Below are 17,855 nucleotides of genomic sequence, written 5' to 3'. Positions count from 1 at the left end.
ACAATCAGTGACACAAATTATTATTAGTTTTCAAAAAAAAAATATTAATTCAATTATAAATAATAAATACTTTTATTTTTATATATATATAACAATGATTTAGGTTTGTCTAGTTTTGGCATATATAAATACCTGAGCAATTGAGAGATAAACCGGGAAAACTTATATACTTTTCATTGGGTTCTATGGGTGCCGTGAATGTGGAAAATATGAAACGTTTGTGCACTATATTAGCTAAATCCCGACACAGGTTTATTGTATCGAAAGGACCCAAACATGACGAGTACGATCTGCCCGATAACATGTGGGGACAGTCATCGGTACCACAGATACAAGTGTTGCCATTAGTCGATTTGGTCATAACTCACGGCGGAAATAATACGACTACCGAAACGTTTAGTTTCGGTAAACCTATGATTGTGTTACCACTGGCTGCCGATCAGTTCGATAACGCACAGAGACTTCAGGACAAGGGTTTCGGTATCCGTTTGGATACATATAAGTGTACGGATGAGGAACTGTTGACTGCCATTGAAAAGCTATTGAATGACAACGAGTTGATCGAAAAGTTGCAGAAAATATCACAACGAATACAATCGGATAATAGTTTAGAAAAATTTCCACAAATTCTTGATAACTATTTGAAAGATCCGTCAATTTATTTACAATAATTATTGTTTGTCTAAATAATTTTTATTTTATATATTTTAATTTTAATAGAATTGATTTAGTAATACTTATTTGAATATATATAGAGTTAAAAATAATTATTAAATAAATAAAACAATATTATTGCGTATAAATAAAAATTCAATATTTCAAATAAATATTAGTCTTTTTATTTTATAAATTTTTAAAAATATTTAATTATAAATTAGCAACAACAAAAATAAAAATTAATTATTTATTAGACATTTACATTTATTTAAGTATTGTATGATATTGAATATAAATTAATATAAACAATTATAAGTTAATAACATTTAATTATTAATTTATTAATATTTTTTTTAGTAATTATCAGTTATTTATAATTTACAACAAAATAAACACATAATCACAAACACATACAGTATGACATATTGTCCTCATATACAATAATAATCTTATATGTATATCAAACTGTACTTATATATACAGTTGATCTGTGATTATTATATAACATATTTAGCACAAAATATATGTTATTAAGATAAAAAAAACTGTACTTACTTTACTATATAATTTTGATATTATTAATAATAATAATTAATTAAAACATTATAAATGCACTTCATTAGTAACTATACAGTAGTATAAAAAATAATTCATAGACTCTAATCAATTAATGATATAATATTAACTTAAGTTTAATTTTTGTATAAAATGTACTAAAATAACAAAATCAATGTGATTTAAATGTAAATGTTAATATAATGTAATTTATTATAGTAGTTTTTTAAAAATAAATTTTTAATATTTTTCATTCAAAATATTTTAAGTGCAGTTTGTTTGAAAACATATAAATATAAATAAATTTTGTAATTGAGAAATTAAACTATTGTTTTTTTTTAAAAAAAGTTATTTAATTTATTTAGAAAAAATTAATTAATATAATAGTCTTTTTTATTAATGAATAAAACCCAGAAAACAGCATTATTTTCGGTGTTGGCCGGTGTCGGTCATGTCAATGCCTGTATAGCACTGGGACAGCGGCTACTGGACAGCGGCAACTATCGGGTAGTGTTTGCCGTCAACGAGCAATGGAAAGGTAAACTACTGGTGTATGGCTTCGAGGAGATCATTGCAGAGGTTGACAAACCCGATGATAGTGATGATGACGATAATAATAAAAAAAATAGTAATCCGGCCAAACATTTTGCCAGTAGACTCTTGGACACGGGTTTGTTTGAGGACAAGTCACCGGTGGAAGTGTTGATAACAGTAGAAACAAAAATATTGAATAAATTAGATCCGGTTAAACATTTAGACAAACAATTGGAAACAGTTATCCAAGATATCAAACCCGATGTCATACTATTGGATCAGTTTTATTGTTTGCCATCAGCCGAGTTGTCTGGTATACCATTGGTATGGATATGGAGTGCCGGTCCATTGTTTATCAATGATGACGATAGACTACCGCCCTCTCAATCAGGTAATTAATTTTTTACAACAAAAAGTATATATATATATATCTATTTTACATATTTTACATTACATACAGTAAATTATAAGCTAACTGTATTTGTATATTTGATAATAATTTTTGTTTTTAATTTAGTAAAACATTTTTTTTGTAACTTATTTAAAAGGTTATTCATGTACTAGTGATGAAAAACTATGGCAAGAGTTTAGAAAAATTAAATATAATTTGATTGAAGAAAAATGGAAAGAATGGAATGATTACATCATATCGAGAGGTTGTCTACCATTGCTCAGGGATCACGACTTAACCACACAACACAAATGGCCGACAATATATGGTTTTCCGAAAGAGCTGGACTATACTGATATCGTGCCGTTACGTAAAAATTACATACCGTTTGATAATCTTATGCGCCGTGAAGTAAATATTGAAAAATTTGAAATACCAGAGCAATTGCGAGACAAACCGGGAAAACTCATATACTTTTCGTTGGGATCTATGGGCGCCGTTAATGTCGATAATATGAAACGATTAGTCGCTATATTAGCTAAATCAATGCATAGATTTATTGTATCGAAAGGACCGTTAGGTGATGAGTACGAACTGCCGGACAACATGTGGGGTCAGTCAACAGTGCCACAGGTATCAGTGTTGCCGTTAGTCGATTTGGTCATAACTCACGGCGGAAACAATACGACTACCGAAACGTTTAATTACGGAAAACCTATGATTGTGTTACCACTGTTTGCCGATCAGTTCGATAACGCACAGAGAGTTCAGGATCTGGGTTTAGGTATCCGTTTGAATGCCTATAAGTGTACGGATGAGGAACTGTTGACTGCCATTGAAAAGCTATTGAATGACAACGAGTTGAATGAAAAGTTGCAGAAAATATCACAACGAATCCAATCGGATAATAGTTTAGACAAATTTCCACAAATTATTGATAACTATTTGAAAGATCCGTCAATTTATTTATAATAATTTTTACTTAATCTTATTGCTACTGATATTTAAAAACATTATACAATATATACAGTTATTTTAATTGATAATATTTTTATATACGCTGTTATAAATGTGGATTTTTAATTGAATTAAAGAACATTTTAGTCAAGAATAATATAATTTTTAACATTATTTATTAATTAATAATTTCAATTCACAATCTATTTTATAATGTTTATAATAAATACTTTATTTTAGTAGATTTTTTTTTTGATAAGTTGCATTAAATTGTATTATAACTCAATTAAAGATATTATAGTCTATTTTTAATATGATTTATAAAAATAAACAAAACTTATAACTAGCATTATACATTATTAATATTTTCATAATTTTATAATCAATAATAATATTAAACTTTTTATCATTTTTATTTATAAACCTTATAATATAATCTACAGCTTTATTTACTATAGTATTAATTCAATCTTTTTATAGATAAAATTCACTCAAATTACTAAATTATTACTGAATTATTATTATTAGTTATTTTAAGTTTTATATCATATTTATATTAAAAATTTATAACTATGTTGTTTTATATATATTTTTTTGTTTTTTTTGAAAATATATTTATATAATAAAAGCTGATAAAACATTAATGTGATTCAACTGTATTTTCAGTTTATTTTAGGATTTTTATTAATAACTACCATTGAAAATATTTTAAGTGCAATTTTTTAAATATATTTTGAAGTACAGTTTATTTGAAAACATTGATTGATTGAGAAATTAAATTATAAAAAAAATTAATAATAATTTAATAGTTTTTTAGATGAATAAAACACGAAAAACAGCATTATTTTCGGTGATAGCCGGTGTCGGCCATATGAACGCCAGTATAGCGATTGGACAGAGACTACTGGACAGTGGACACTATCGGGTTGTATTTGTCATAAATTTTCACGATCTATGGAAAGATAAACTACAGGTGTATGGTTTCGAGGAGGTAATCATCGGAGAGGCGGCTGACAAACCCAATGATACTAAAGGTACGGATCCGACCAAACGTGCGGCCAAACTGTTAGAGTTGGGTTTGTTTGAGGACAAGTCGCCACTGGATATGATGATTACATCAGAAACTAATATATTGAATAGATTGGAAGCAATTAAACAGTTAGACCAACAATTGGAAACAGTTATCCAAGATATCAAACCCGATATCATACTAATGGATCAGTTTTTTTGTTTGCCATCAGCGGAGTTGTCTGGTATACCATTGGTATGGATATGGAGTGCCAGTCCATTGTTTCTTAATGATGATGACCATAGACTACAACCTGCCAGTTCAGGTATATTATAATATTTTTTAGATATAACCCGAATTAAAATTTTTTTTTTATAAATAATTAATATTGAATTTTTTGTGTATATATATATGTATATAAAGGATATTCATGTAATAGTGATAAAAAACAATGGATTGAATTCAGAAAAATTAGATACAATATAATCAATGATAAATGGAAAGAATGGAATGATTACATCATATCGAGAGGCTGTCCGCCGCTCAGGGATAACGAGTTTATCACACAATACAAGTGGCCGACAATATATGGTTTTCCGAAAGAGCTGGACTATACTGATATCGTGCCGTTACGTAAAAATTACATACAGTTTGATAATCTTATGCGCCGTGAAGTAAATGTTGACAAATTTGAAATACCAGAGCAATTAAGAGATAAACCGGGAAAACTCATATACTTTTCGTTTGGATCTATGGGCGCCGTTAATGTCGATAATATGAAACGATTAGTCGCTATATTAGCAAAATCTCGGCACAGATTTATTGTATCGAAAGGATTTAGATATGAAGAGTACGAACTGCCCGATAATATGTGGGGTCAGTCAACGGTACCGCAGATATCGGTGTTGCCGTTAGTCGATTTGGTCATAACTCACGGCGGAAACAATACTACTGCCGAAACGTTTAGTTACGGCAAACCTATGATTGTGTTACCACTGTTTGCCGATCAGTTCGAAAACGCACAGAGAGTTGAGGACAAGGGTTTCGGTATCCGTTTGAATGCCTATAAGTGTACGGATGAGGAACTGTTGACTGCTATTGAAAAGCTATTGAATGACAACGAGTTGAATGAAAAGTTGCAGAAAATATCACAACGAATACAATCTGAGGATAGTTTACAAACATTACCACAAATTATTGATAACTATTTGAAAGATCCGTCAATTTATTTATAAAAACATTTTTTTGATTATAAATTACTTATAATTCAATTATTTATTATTAAATATATTTTATATGACTATATTTTAATATTTTTTTAAAATTTTTATCATACAATCTGTTAATATTAAACAAAAGTTTAAAAATTAATTTAGGGATTGTTCTACATATCTTATATTACTTTAATTTATTTTTTAAATAAAACATTATATTATTAAGTAAATTATTTTTACAGTTTTTACTTTATAATGTTTATACTAATAACCTAACTATTCACTAATATATACAATAGTATAATGTTATATTTATATTTATATGATATTAGAGATAAGTACACATATTATAATATATATTATATTATATAAGCGTAAATGATATTTTATATAAATTTATATTTTATTTTTTTTACTTATCTATAATTATTAAATTAATCATTTTCAAAAAAATATTATCATTTAATTTAGTTTTAATATCGGTTGTTTTTATTAATACTGTATACTGTTCAATATATTATATTTAGAGTATACAAAAAATAATTTATTTAAATAACACAATTTTTTTTACTTTTTACAATTTATTTTAATATAAAAAATTACAAAATATTAAATATATAAATTCATATAAATTAAATTAAAACAATTAAAACATCAAAAAACACAAGAATATTATATAACAATTTTCCTTATTTTTTATATTTATTGTTGTTGGCAACTATAGAAAATTTATATTTCAATATTATTGTGCAATTATTTGAATAGCATTATATTTATTAAAATGTTTTTTCCCCCACTTTTTCACACATATTCAATGTACTCTATTGGTTGATCACACTATCTATATGTTTAAGTTTTATACTAAATAATATATCATAATATATAAACATTTAAATTATAGTTTAGTTAGTGTAACAAAAATAAAATAACAGTAAAACTTAGTTTTATTAAAGTTATAGCAAAAAAAATATTATTAAATCAAATGACTAAACAAAAAACGGCATTATTTTCGGTGATGGCCGGTGTCGGTCACATTAACGCCAGTGTAGCAGTTGGACAGCAACTACAAGATAGTGGACACTATCGGGTAGTGTTTGCCGTCAGTGAACTATGGAAAGGTAGACTACAGGAGTATGGTTTCGAGGAAGTGATCATCAAAGAGGACAAACCACCAGATAATCATAATATAGTTGTAGATCCGGCCAAATATATTGCCGATAAACTATTGGATAGCGGTTTGTTAGAAGATATGTCGACACTGGAAATGATTAAAAACAAAGATACGTCAACAATGAGAAGATTAGAGTTGACTAAAAAATTGGACATTCAATTGGAAACTATTATCCAAGATATTAAACCCGATGTCATACTATTGGATCAGTTTTATTGTTTGCCATCAGCAGAGTTGTCTGGTATACCATTGGTATGGATATGGAGTGCCAGTCCATTGTTTATCAATAATGACGATAGACTACCGCCCTCTCAATCAGGTATTAATTTTTTACAACAAAAAAATATATATATATCTATATTAAAAATTTTATATTAAAAAGTAGATTATAAATAAATTATAGTATATGATTGATATGATGTATTTAATATATTTTTGTTTTTAAAATTACATTTTAAACTTTTTTTTAATAGCAATTTACTAAAACATTTGTTTCTTTTTTGTTACTTATATTTTAAAAGGATATTCATGTAATAGCAATAGAGATCAATGGTTTGAATTCAGAGATATTAAATATAAGATAATTGAAGATCGATGGCAAGTATGGAAAGACTACATTATATCGAGATCATGTCCACCACCGCTGCTCAGGGATCATAGTTTTACTACACAACACAAGTGGCCAACAATTTATGGTTTTCCAAAAGAGTTGGACTATACGGATGTCGTACCGTTGCGTAAAAATTACATACAGTTTGATAATCTTATGCGACGTGAAATCATCAATAGTGAAAAATTTGAAATACCAGAGCAATTAAGGGACAAACCGGGAAAACTTATATATTTTTCGTTGGGATCTATGGGTGCCGTGAATGTGGAAAATATGAAACGTTTGTGCACTATATTAGCTAAATCTAGGCATAGATTTATTGTATCGAAAGGACCCAAACATGACGAATACGATCTGCCGGATAACATGTGGGGACAGTCATCGGTACCTCAGATATCGGTGTTGCCATTAGTCGATTTGGTCATAACTCACGGCGGAAACAATACTATTACCGAAACGTTTAGTTACGGTAAACCTATGATTGTGTTACCACTGTTTGCCGATCAGTTCGATAACGCACAGAGAGTGGAGGACAAGGGTTTCGGTATCCGTTTGAATGCTTATAAGTGTACGGATGAGGAACTGTTGACTGCCATTGAAAAGCTATTGAATGACAACGAGTTGAACATAAAATTGCAAAAAATATCACAACGAATACAATCGGATAATAGTTTACATAAATTACCGCAAATTATTGATAACTATTTGAATGATACATCAATTTATTTACAATAATTATAATAATTACTAACTATTATTTTTTATGATTAATGTTTTTATGAAAATATAATATGAGTTTTTATTTTAAAAATTAGAAATACTAGAATTTATAATTATTTATTTAAATAATAAAATTTTTAAAATATTTCAAATACTTTTACATTGTATTTTTAATTTAACTTATATATTGTTAAATAGATTTTTTTTGTATATGTTATCTTTTAAAAATAATTTTCTAGTTTTATTTAATTATACATTAACTCTAACATTAAGCACCTGGTGTTATTAAGTACAATACAAAATAAGTAATAACTGATAAATTTATATATTTGATTTATTTAATAAGTAATATAGTTTTTAAATACTTAAGTGCAATTTTTTTTATCTTTATTTGTATCACATATTTATAATACTTATGATATATTAGTCTATATATATAAATTTATACAATGTATTTATATTGGATATATTAATTTAACAAAATAGCACTTATGCATATGTTAATATTGTTATTGATTTATTATAATTTTTTTAGCACAAAATGTGTATTATTGTGATAATTATTATTTATCAATAGATAAATTTGATATATACTGTATATATTGAACTATATATTAAACTTATTATAACTAAAATTATTAAAAAAAATTGAAATGCTATTTTGAATGACATAACGAGTTGAATGAAAAATTGCTGAAAATATCACAACAAATACAATCGGATTTATTTATTAATATTTTTTAAAAATAATTATTATTTATTCAACATAAACAATAACTAGAAAAATAAATAATATTTAAAAATAATATTTAAAAAGTAATTATTTTTATAGGAATCAAAATATAATTATTGAAATTTTTTTATTTCTCTATTAAAAGAAATATAGAGAGGAATTTCTATTTAAAAATTTCAATAAATAATATTTATTTTTTTAAAAAAAAAACTTTTCATTTTATTTGATGACTTATATTTAAAAATATTGTAAACTGCTTATTTGAAATGCAATAACTTGTTATTAAATTTTTATTATCATATTATAATTTACATGTACTTTATATTATACTATTATTAATGTATATGTAGTTTAAAATACCGGTATATTATAATTATTATGTATTTGTATCAATTTATTTTAAACATTACTGTATAAAATTGACTACATATTTAAACAGTGGCAAAATAAACAACTTAATTATTATTATTATTATTAATGCCTTTCATGGGTTTTTTCCGTTAACCATATTTTTTATCGATAATATTAAAATATATTTATTTATTTATTTTAAAGATATTACGTTATACACTGTATAATAAAATAATTTTATTTTTTTGTATTAGTTTTTTTTCATTGTGAATCTCATATATTTGTATATATAATAATATTTATATTTGTAAATTATGTATAAATTAATATTATGGTCAGTCATATACATGTTTGTATTATTTACATTTTGTTTTATTATTGTTAGCACCAGTGGTGGTGATGGTGGTGGTGGTGGTGGTGGTCATCATAAGTACCCGGCGGCTATGAATTTTACAAAAATACTTGTTAATGTTGGTCTATCTGACCATTGTATCAGTGGACTGGCCAACAGTACCGACTATAATGATATTTACACAAGTCTATCACTGGACTGGACTACTCAGGAAGTATTGGCCCAAAATAAATACCAGTGCTGTTACTATTGGGAAGTACTGGACGTACAGCACAAGTTTGTCAACGAATTATGTGGTATTTATATAACAATAACAACAATGAAATTTTTTTCAATAATAATTATATCAATTAAGTTAATTAATTAATTTTATTATTCAAAAAAAAAGATCAAAATTCTACTGAAAAATTTAGCATGCTGAAAACCGATTTGATTGGCAAAATTCAACAAGGTCGATGCAATAAATTTCCATACAATAATGTTTTATGTAGAAAACCTGCCTGGTTTACTTTTCTATTTGTTTTATGTACTATTATCTTAATAATTGTTGTCGCAATATTTGCCTACAAACGTGTATATAAAGGCAATTAAAAATTTAGAAAAAATTAAAAAATAAAATAGTGATAAATATATTTTTCGTTAGTTTTTATTAAAAAAAAGTTTTTAAAAAATATTTATTATTAATTTTTAAATAATTATTAGAATATTTATTTATTTTTTTAAATATTGTTGTTTTAATTTACAAACAAAAAAAACATATTAGAAAAACATATAATAATTGTTTGTGTATTTATTTTAGAAATATAATTAAAATACAATATAATTTTTAATATATAGTTTACTTACTATTATTGCAAGTAGTTGTGTGACATGTCATTTAACTTGTAAACAAACATTAATTGTAATTATTATTGAAAAATATATTATTATTAGTATTTAAAAAAAATTATAAAAATATGTTTTAATTAATATTTATTAATTTTATATAATTTCAAAAAAATGTAACATATTTAAACAAAATTAATGTAAATGTGTAGAAATTTTCCAAAACAGTTACTATATATTTGTTAACACATACACACACATACATTGCATTATTTATTTATTTTTCTTAATTTTAGATCATATGATTGAAAACATTTGATAACTTTTTTTTTATCTAATTAGTAAAATAAAGATAACATACATTTACTAATAGATAACTTTAGCATTTAATTTTTTTCAACATTATTTATTTTTATTTTTTTTAGTTACAAGGTTTTTTGTTATTGAAATAAAATTATTATTATTATTATTATGAATAATTATTTTTTTTAAAGGAAAAAAACTAAATATAGCAGCAAAAAAAATATTATTAATAATAATAATATAAAATATAATTAATTCAACAAATAAAAATCTACCAAATATTTTCTAAATAATATCTCAATGACACATTCAACAACAAAAATTATTTAATATATTAAAAATTAATTTTATATATACAGTACACTGTGTTTAGTCTATTGAAAACTTTATTACAGTTTTATGTTGTTTTTGTGCGTCATTTATGTCGCACATTGTATATAAAAATTATTTTATTTTTGTGATAATATTATTATTATATATATTATTGCAACTGCGCTAGTATATAATATTTACAAACAGGATCTTTATTATCATTTAGTATTACAGTATTATTATTATTATTATTTGTTTATTTATTGATTTGCACATTTGTATTATTATTATTATTACAATTACATTTGAAATAATTTATATTAAAAAAAATAATATTCAGGGAAAAAAATATGTCCTCAAAAATACTTATAAAACTATAACTTATTATACACATTGTGTGTATAACTAAACCAACTAAAATAGTGCAACTAAATAATATTTCCCAATAAAATAATATAATATATCATTATATGCTAATTATATTTATATAATTATCATTTTTTTCAAAAAAATAATGATATAATGTTATTAATTAATGTTAAAAAAATAAATTTTATAATATAATATAATTATTTCATTTTAAATAATAATAAAAAAAACAATTATAAAAATTGTATGCTATTATCATCATATAATTGTGCCAAACGTTTGTTAAGCCGCCGCCACCACCACCACCAGTGCACCTCTACTACTGGTCATCGACCGATACCAACACTCAGACAAAAGCTACCTCAGCGTAACAACCGTCACCCGTATATATACACACCCACTACTATCATAAGCAGCTGCCAATTGCCACCAGTGGTGGACATATCATCATCATTAGCCTCGCCAACACCTGAGCCCATAATAACTACAACTGAAGACAGTATGCTAGAGCTGACCACTGATACCCGACTGCCGGAACAGTTGGACACACTGTTCGATACACTCGATACTCGTCTTGCAGTCGATTGTCCCGAATTGGCCACAGTATTACACGAACTACGACAGGGAACCGATGAGGTGCTGACCTATGTTCACGAATATGACTTTCGCGATGTCGAGGCCAACGGTTTTCGATCGTACGTTCGACTGGTTCTACGTTTTCTTCAGGTCACTCATGAGACCCGCGACTTGCGGCTAATGTCGACACATTTGCTGCCAGTGGCCATTGTCTTGCGTACAGGTCTTGGTCTTTGTAAACGATTCCGCGGGACATCCGATGACAACCTGTTTGGATCGTCGGCCGACGACTTTCCCTATTTGTTGGACGTATTTGCCGAAATGCGGCCCCAGTTGGACGTCGTCTACGATGCTTACGCTAACTTTTGGTTGTGCGCATCCATGAAACGAGCGCTGAATGGTTTTACAGCATTGATGGCCATTGTAGCGGCTGGTGATCCCCGATTGGCTGCCCGATTGCTGGTGGACAGTCGTATGCGGGCACAAGCGGTCGCACATATTGCACAAAACGCTACGGTAGAGGTTAGTAATAGTAACAGACATTATATTTAACACGCGTTTTGCGCGTGATTTCCATAGACTAGTTGACTCACTCACAATATATGTCAAAAAAAAGTTTGTTAAAGGTTTTTGGGGTCTCACCGAAACACCGTTAGCCCGATCAGCGCTGCCATTGTTGGCCAAAACACCACCGCTAGCTCGTGAAGTCTATGTCCCGCCACAAACTCGGTGGTCAGTATCGCCAGTCGAGGCCTGTGTTTTACGTAATGATGACGACGACGCCGACAGCACATCACACGCCAACCGACGACCACTCATACGATGCCGACTACTGTGCGGTTCGGAACAGCCGTCAGGCGATGCACTTGTACTACACATACACGGCGGCGGTTTCGTGTCGCAGACACCCGATTCTCATGAAGTATATCTACGCCAATGGGCCGTACAGTTAGCACCCGTTCCCATACTGTCAGTCGACTACACACTGTCGCCCGAAGCCAAATACCCGATAGCATTGCAACAGTTGCTCGACGTTTACCTGTGGCTAACATCTACCGATGCGGCGGTTGCCGAACTGGGTATCAAACCACGTCGTGTAGTCATATGTGGCGATTCGGCCGGCGGTAACCTATCGTTGGCGACCTGTCTGGCCATTCACGACGCATGGAAACAGGACGCCCATATTGTCCGGCCGCGCGGTATTGTCTGTTTCTATACGCCGCTGCTGTTGCAAACACGGGCCTCACCGTCACGACTGTTCACAGCAGTGGACACACTGTTACCATTGGGCGTACTGTTGGCCTGTCTTGAAGCTTACGCACCCGATATCAATGGCCAGAACAACAACAACCCGTCGACAGTCAATGACGACGACGAAGACGAGTTTGAGTTTGTAACGGTCGATGATGTACCGCCGCTGGACAGCGACCACACAAAACTGCCACACGATTGGCCGCCACGCTCGACGCCGTGGTCACGTATGCGCCGTACCTTTCGGCACGTGCGCGGTCCTGATAACGTTGCGACCAGTTCACCGCGACCCTGGTATCGCCAACCTAGACCTCAAGTGTTGAACAAATTGACTCGTCTGAATGCTGCCACTGAAAATCCGTTTGTATCGCCACTGTTGGCCGAACCCGACTTTACCGATGTTGCACTCTATTTGGTAGCACTGGCCTACGATGCCTGTCTCGACGACAGCGTCCAAATGGCCAAAAAATGGAAAGGTATGTCTAGAGAACGAATATTTTAAATACCTATACAGTATATGACACTGTATATTGAATTTTTGTTTAATAACCTACTGTTCCTCTTATTTTTATTCCTCTAATAATCGTTAGGTGCCATCAATCTGGACGTATTGGATGACTTGCCGCACGGTTTTCTAAATTTTGTTTCAGTGTCCGCCGAAAGCCGGCGCGGGTCCGACCTGTGTGTCGATCGCGTGCGACAGGCGCTCACTTAAGAGGCCCGGCGCGCGCGTGTGTGTGTGTGGTTATGCTATTTATCTCCATACACCAGCTAATTACTTACTTAACTGCCCCCTACTCAGGGGGCCCCATCCAACCCCCCCCCCCCCAATCATATACTCACTAGTTTCTAGTCTTTATTTGATGACTTTATTTCTCATGGACTCTTAAAATGGCTTTAATCTAACTGTCCTTTAATTATCAATTTATATATGTTTGACAATCAATATAATTGCCTATTATTTTTCATACCCCTCCCCCCAAAAAAATAATAATTTAATTATTGACTTTAAATATAAATATTTATATTGAATATATATTAATATATTCATATATTTGCTAATTATTATATAAAGTAATTAATATTATAAAATATTTATTAATTAAATTATAATTATTATTATTTTTGAAAAAAATCATAAACTTAAAAAAATTATGTGGTTTGACTACAGTAATATGTTTATTTTTTATTTTGTTTTTTTATTGTGCAACTTATAATTGATAAAATATTTTTGTATAAAAATATTTTGATGCCATTGATGATTAAAATATTATTATAATAATAATTTAATCAAATTATTACTATTATATTGTATAAGATATTTTTTAATTTATATATTATCTACTTATTATTGATAACTGTTATAATGTGTATAAATGTTTTGTATATTTATTTTTTGGCAATTATTGTTCAGAGTATTGTTAATAATTATTTCAAAGTTGAAAATTCAAAAAAAATATATTTAATATGTTTGTAACTAAAAAAACTATTACGTAATTTAAATGTTAATTATAATATAAATAACTTATGGATAAAATATTATTTATTATATTCAATTGTAAAAGACAATTGATTATTTTATAATGATAAATTTAAAATAAATATTATTATAACTTATAAAAAAATTGTTTCAATTATCTTTTTTTTATAAAACAAAATAAAATTGATTAATATTTATCTAAATTATATATATATATATATATTTAAAAGTTTATTGTAATGTTAAAAAATAAAAGTATTTATTGCACAATTAATTAAGTTATACAATTATAAAATTATTTTTATATATTATTAAAAATTATTAAAACATTTCATAAGCATAAACTAATTTATAGCTGACTGATAACTTTATTTAATTATTAAATTAATTATTATTAACATTTACAGTCTTATATGCATTTTTAATAAATAATATTACATACATTAACATACAGTTAATTTTGATTTTTAGTTAAATTTAAATAAAATTTTATTAGAAATATTTTTATATATTTATTAATGTCATTTGGATAAAAATAATTAAAATTAACTATTTTTACTATTTTTAAATGTGAATATTTTTTTAACTTTTATAATATTACTAATATTATTATGAATTTAACTTTATTAATTTCTAGATTTTTTAAAAATTGATGTTATTATTTAATAATTATCAGACATATAAGTATAAAATTATTTAACAAAAAAAATATTTTAACTTTTTTTTAATAAAGTCTTATCTATTATTTATAATATTTAATTTTAGACTTTACTTTATTCTAATTTTTTTTATTATATTATAAAATAAACAGTGAGTCTAATAAACAAATATTAAACAAAATATATTATTATAAATAATTTTTTTAATCTAATTTTTTAGATTATAAATTAGTTTATACTGTATTAAAACTACTGTATGTACAGTATAAACTAGTTTTAGTGAATAAATTGTATATTTTATTGATAACCTTGATAATGTTTCAATTTTATGTATTATAAACGATATATATATTAAATATTTTACGTCATTTTGACATTTAATAAATATTTATCTAATAATTACAAAAACAATAGTTAATTAAAAAACATGTAATATTAATATTATTTTTTTTAAAAAAAACTGTATAAGTGAATAATAATTATTTCAAATATTTCAATTTTAAATTTATTTTTTTTTTGAAAGACATTAATTGCAAAAAATAAAATGATAATAATAAAATATTATATATATTTTTCAATAAATATTTATAACAACAATACTATTAATTAATACTAAACTATTGAATAACTTATTTTTTTTATATAAAAAAGTGATTTTTAATATAAAAATATAATAATTAATATTTTATTTTGTTATAACATACCATATGGGGAAAAGCCTAAAAATACTGGTCGTACCCATTCAGGGTGTGGGTCACGTAAACGCTTGTCTCGGTGTCGCACAGGTGCTCATCGATGCCGGCCATCGGGTAATGTTTACCGTTCATCAGGACTGGTGCGGCAAACTCAAGCCATACGGTATCGAAGAGATTGTAGTTTCTTCCGATACCGACACCGATGAGGACAACCCTAATAACAATACTAGTAATAACAGTGACAACAATAATCTGTTATCCATTGGTGGTCTGCCGTCGGGCGACAGTCTTCAGAGTCATGCCGAAGGTTTGCTAAAAGTCGGTAATATTAGCGGACTATTGCCGCTGGAAAAGGCCAGTCGTACGGGACCTAAGGTCCGAATGTGGATGAAACGGGCCATACATGTTGACCAACAGCTCGAACGACTCATACCGGAGCTCAGGCCAGATCTGATAGTTTTGGACCAATTTCTACAGATACCGGCCGTCGACCGGTCGGGTATACCGTGTGTCTGGTCGTGGAGTACTAATCCGGTAAAGATTATCGACAACGACGGCCAGTTGCCTCCGTGTGGCTCAGGTATGTGAGTCTATTTGTTTTAAAAAAATATATATTTTAATGTTAGTTTAAAAAAACTGTAAAATTTTTCATAAATTTTTATTTTTACAAATAATTTTATTTATTAAAAATATAAATAGCTTTTCACATGTCTTTATCCTTTTTTAATATACTATTATAAACTATTTATCTATAGTTTATAATAATTTTTACTTATTTTTATTTTATTACATAATTTATAAATTATTTATGAATTAACTGAAATTAAAAAACAAATATATATATTAATAATTATTATTATTTATTGAAAAAAATTGAAAAATACTAAACTACAGTTATAATTGTAATTAAAAAAAATTAAATAAATAATTATATTCTGATTTCTCTAAAATAATTTTATTTAAATAATAATTCTAATAACTATTAATAATTAATTTCTAAATAAATATATATTAAACTTTAAGGTCTATCAGCTTATGGCGATAAAAATCAATGGCGAGAGTATCGGGAAGTCAGAGATAATGCCGCACATAATGTATGGCAAGAGTTTAACAACTATATCGTTGGCCGGGGCTGTCAGCCACTGGACACCAATTGTTTGGCTAATACATCCAATTGTCTGAACATTTATGGCTATCCACTAGAGTTAGACTATCTGGATGTTAGACCATTGCCTAAAAACTATATCCGATTTGATAATCTGATGAGATATGATCAGCACATGCAGTTTGAACTACCGGAGCAACTGCTGGACAAACCGGGAAAATTGATATACTTTTCGTTGGGATCTATGGGTGCAGTGGATGTTATTAATATGAAACGATTGGTGGCTATATTAGCCAAATCTCAGCACAGGTTTATTGTATCGAAAGGACCCAAACATTATGAGTACGATCTGCCGGATAACATGTGGGGTCAGTCATCGGTACCGCAGATACAAGTGTTGCCGTTAGTCGATTTGGTCATAACTCACGGCGGAAACAATACTATTAGCGAAACGTTTTTCTACGGCAAACCAGTGATTGTATTACCACTGTTTGGCGATCAGTACGATAACGGCCAGAGAGTCGATGAGTTGGGTTACGGACGTCGGCTGAATGCATACAACTGTACGGATCGGGAACTGTTGACAGCCATTGATAGCATATTAAATGATAACGAGTTGAACGATAAGTTGCAGAAAATATCGCAACGAATCCAATCGGATAATAGTTTAGAAAAATTACCGAAAATTATTGAAGATTTTATTGAAAATCCTACTAAATATTTGGATATTAATAATTAGTTTTATTAAGAGTAAAATTATATATTATTTTTTTATAGATAGTTTTGTTACAATATATTAAATATTATATGAATTATGATATTTTTTATGAAATAATTTTAATAAATAATTTTTGAATTTAAATTAATTTAATAAAATCATTGATCATAATATTTTTCAAAAAATTATAGCAACAATGTCATTTATTATTGTTTTTAAATTATTTGTATTTATATAATTTAAATAAATACTTTAATTTATGAATAAAATATTTAATTAATTTTGACATTACTTCTATTTGAACATTT

The 17,855-nt window shown here is 27.8% G+C and overlaps 7 protein-coding genes across 7 annotated transcripts; all 7 read left to right on the top strand.

Annotated features, from left to right (window-relative positions):
* Nucleotides 1-185: 185 nt before the first annotated feature.
* LOC128951472 (NDP-glycosyltransferase YjiC-like) lies at nt 186-671 on the top strand. The gene has a single exon (XM_054296719.1). The coding sequence runs from the start codon at nt 186-188 to the stop codon at nt 669-671; it is 486 nt and encodes a 161-aa protein (XP_054152694.1).
* Nucleotides 672-1,488: 817 nt separating this feature from the next.
* LOC128952641 (NDP-glycosyltransferase YjiC-like) lies at nt 1,489-3,170 on the top strand. Its single transcript, XM_054298066.1, has 2 exons — nt 1,489-2,137; nt 2,295-3,170. Exons 1-2 carry the CDS (start codon nt 1,612-1,614, stop codon nt 3,107-3,109), a joined length of 1,341 nt encoding a protein of 446 aa, XP_054154041.1. The 5' UTR covers nt 1,489-1,611; the 3' UTR covers nt 3,110-3,170.
* Nucleotides 3,171-3,911: 741 nt separating this feature from the next.
* On the top strand, nt 3,912-5,338 carry LOC128951470 (uncharacterized). The gene is made up of 2 exons (XM_054296718.1): nt 3,912-4,428; nt 4,527-5,338. Exons 1-2 carry the CDS (start codon nt 3,912-3,914, stop codon nt 5,336-5,338), a joined length of 1,329 nt encoding a protein of 442 aa, XP_054152693.1.
* A 931-nt stretch (nt 5,339-6,269) lies between these two features.
* Nucleotides 6,270-7,833, top strand: LOC128951469 (NDP-glycosyltransferase YjiC-like). Its single transcript, XM_054296717.1, has 2 exons — nt 6,270-6,807; nt 7,010-7,833. Exons 1-2 carry the CDS (start codon nt 6,300-6,302, stop codon nt 7,831-7,833), a joined length of 1,332 nt encoding a protein of 443 aa, XP_054152692.1. The 5' UTR covers nt 6,270-6,299.
* A 1,413-nt stretch (nt 7,834-9,246) lies between these two features.
* LOC128951468 (uncharacterized) lies at nt 9,247-9,845 on the top strand. The gene is made up of 2 exons (XM_054296716.1): nt 9,247-9,550; nt 9,643-9,845. Exons 1-2 carry the CDS (start codon nt 9,250-9,252, stop codon nt 9,843-9,845), a joined length of 504 nt encoding a protein of 167 aa, XP_054152691.1. The 5' UTR covers nt 9,247-9,249.
* A 1,446-nt stretch (nt 9,846-11,291) lies between these two features.
* Nucleotides 11,292-13,666, top strand: LOC128952639 (hormone-sensitive lipase-like). Its single transcript, XM_054298062.1, has 3 exons — nt 11,292-12,161; nt 12,256-13,366; nt 13,481-13,666. Exons 1-3 carry the CDS (start codon nt 11,310-11,312, stop codon nt 13,603-13,605), a joined length of 2,088 nt encoding a protein of 695 aa, XP_054154037.1. The 5' UTR covers nt 11,292-11,309; the 3' UTR covers nt 13,606-13,666.
* A 1,990-nt stretch (nt 13,667-15,656) lies between these two features.
* On the top strand, nt 15,657-17,568 carry LOC128951467 (NDP-glycosyltransferase YjiC-like). Its single transcript, XM_054296715.1, has 2 exons — nt 15,657-16,304; nt 16,748-17,568. The coding sequence occupies exons 1-2, from the start codon at nt 15,737-15,739 to the stop codon at nt 17,566-17,568; spliced, it is 1,389 nt and encodes a 462-aa protein (XP_054152690.1). The 5' UTR covers nt 15,657-15,736.
* The last annotated feature ends 287 nt before the right edge of the window (nt 17,569-17,855 follow it).

This window comes from Oppia nitens, unplaced genomic scaffold (genome assembly GCF_028296485.1).
Source record: "Oppia nitens isolate AA-2021 unplaced genomic scaffold, nextdenovo-longstitch-racon4-pilon3 scaffold1_pilon_pilon_pilon, whole genome shotgun sequence".
NCBI classification, from domain to species: Eukaryota; Metazoa; Arthropoda; class Arachnida; order Sarcoptiformes; family Oppiidae; genus Oppia; species Oppia nitens.
The sequence above is the reverse complement of the archived record's forward strand: the minus strand, read 5'-3'. Positions and strand labels throughout refer to the sequence as shown.

What these genes read in the sequence shown, in the direction of transcription:
- LOC128951469 (XM_054296717.1), top strand. Translation starts at nt 6,300, where the DNA reads ATGACTAAACAAAAAACGGCATTATTTTCGGTGATGGCCGGTGTCGGT. An exon ending in ACTACCGCCCTCTCAATCAG is followed by an intron (nt 6,808 to 7,009) that starts GTATTAATTTTT and finishes ATATTTTAAAAG; the next exon opens with GATATTCATGTAATAGCAAT.
- LOC128951472 (XM_054296719.1), top strand. Translation starts at nt 186, where the DNA reads ATGGGTGCCGTGAATGTGGAAAATATGAAACGTTTGTGCACTATATTA.
- LOC128952639 (XM_054298062.1), top strand. Translation starts at nt 11,310, where the DNA reads ATGCTATTATCATCATATAATTGTGCCAAACGTTTGTTAAGCCGCCGC. An exon ending in CACAAAACGCTACGGTAGAG is followed by an intron (nt 12,162 to 12,255) that starts GTTAGTAATAGT and finishes GTCAAAAAAAAG; the next exon opens with TTTGTTAAAGGTTTTTGGGG. An exon ending in AATGGCCAAAAAATGGAAAG is followed by an intron (nt 13,367 to 13,480) that starts GTATGTCTAGAG and finishes AATAATCGTTAG; the next exon opens with GTGCCATCAATCTGGACGTA.
- LOC128951467 (XM_054296715.1), top strand. Translation starts at nt 15,737, where the DNA reads ATGGGGAAAAGCCTAAAAATACTGGTCGTACCCATTCAGGGTGTGGGT. An exon ending in GTTGCCTCCGTGTGGCTCAG is followed by an intron (nt 16,305 to 16,747) that starts GTATGTGAGTCT and finishes TTAAACTTTAAG; the next exon opens with GTCTATCAGCTTATGGCGAT.
- LOC128951470 (XM_054296718.1), top strand. Translation starts at nt 3,912, where the DNA reads ATGAATAAAACACGAAAAACAGCATTATTTTCGGTGATAGCCGGTGTC. An exon ending in ACTACAACCTGCCAGTTCAG is followed by an intron (nt 4,429 to 4,526) that starts GTATATTATAAT and finishes ATGTATATAAAG; the next exon opens with GATATTCATGTAATAGTGAT.
- LOC128952641 (XM_054298066.1), top strand. Translation starts at nt 1,612, where the DNA reads ATGAATAAAACCCAGAAAACAGCATTATTTTCGGTGTTGGCCGGTGTC. An exon ending in ACTACCGCCCTCTCAATCAG is followed by an intron (nt 2,138 to 2,294) that starts GTAATTAATTTT and finishes CTTATTTAAAAG; the next exon opens with GTTATTCATGTACTAGTGAT.
- LOC128951468 (XM_054296716.1), top strand. Translation starts at nt 9,250, where the DNA reads ATGTTTGTATTATTTACATTTTGTTTTATTATTGTTAGCACCAGTGGT. An exon ending in GTTTGTCAACGAATTATGTG is followed by an intron (nt 9,551 to 9,642) that starts GTATTTATATAA and finishes TCAAAAAAAAAG; the next exon opens with ATCAAAATTCTACTGAAAAA.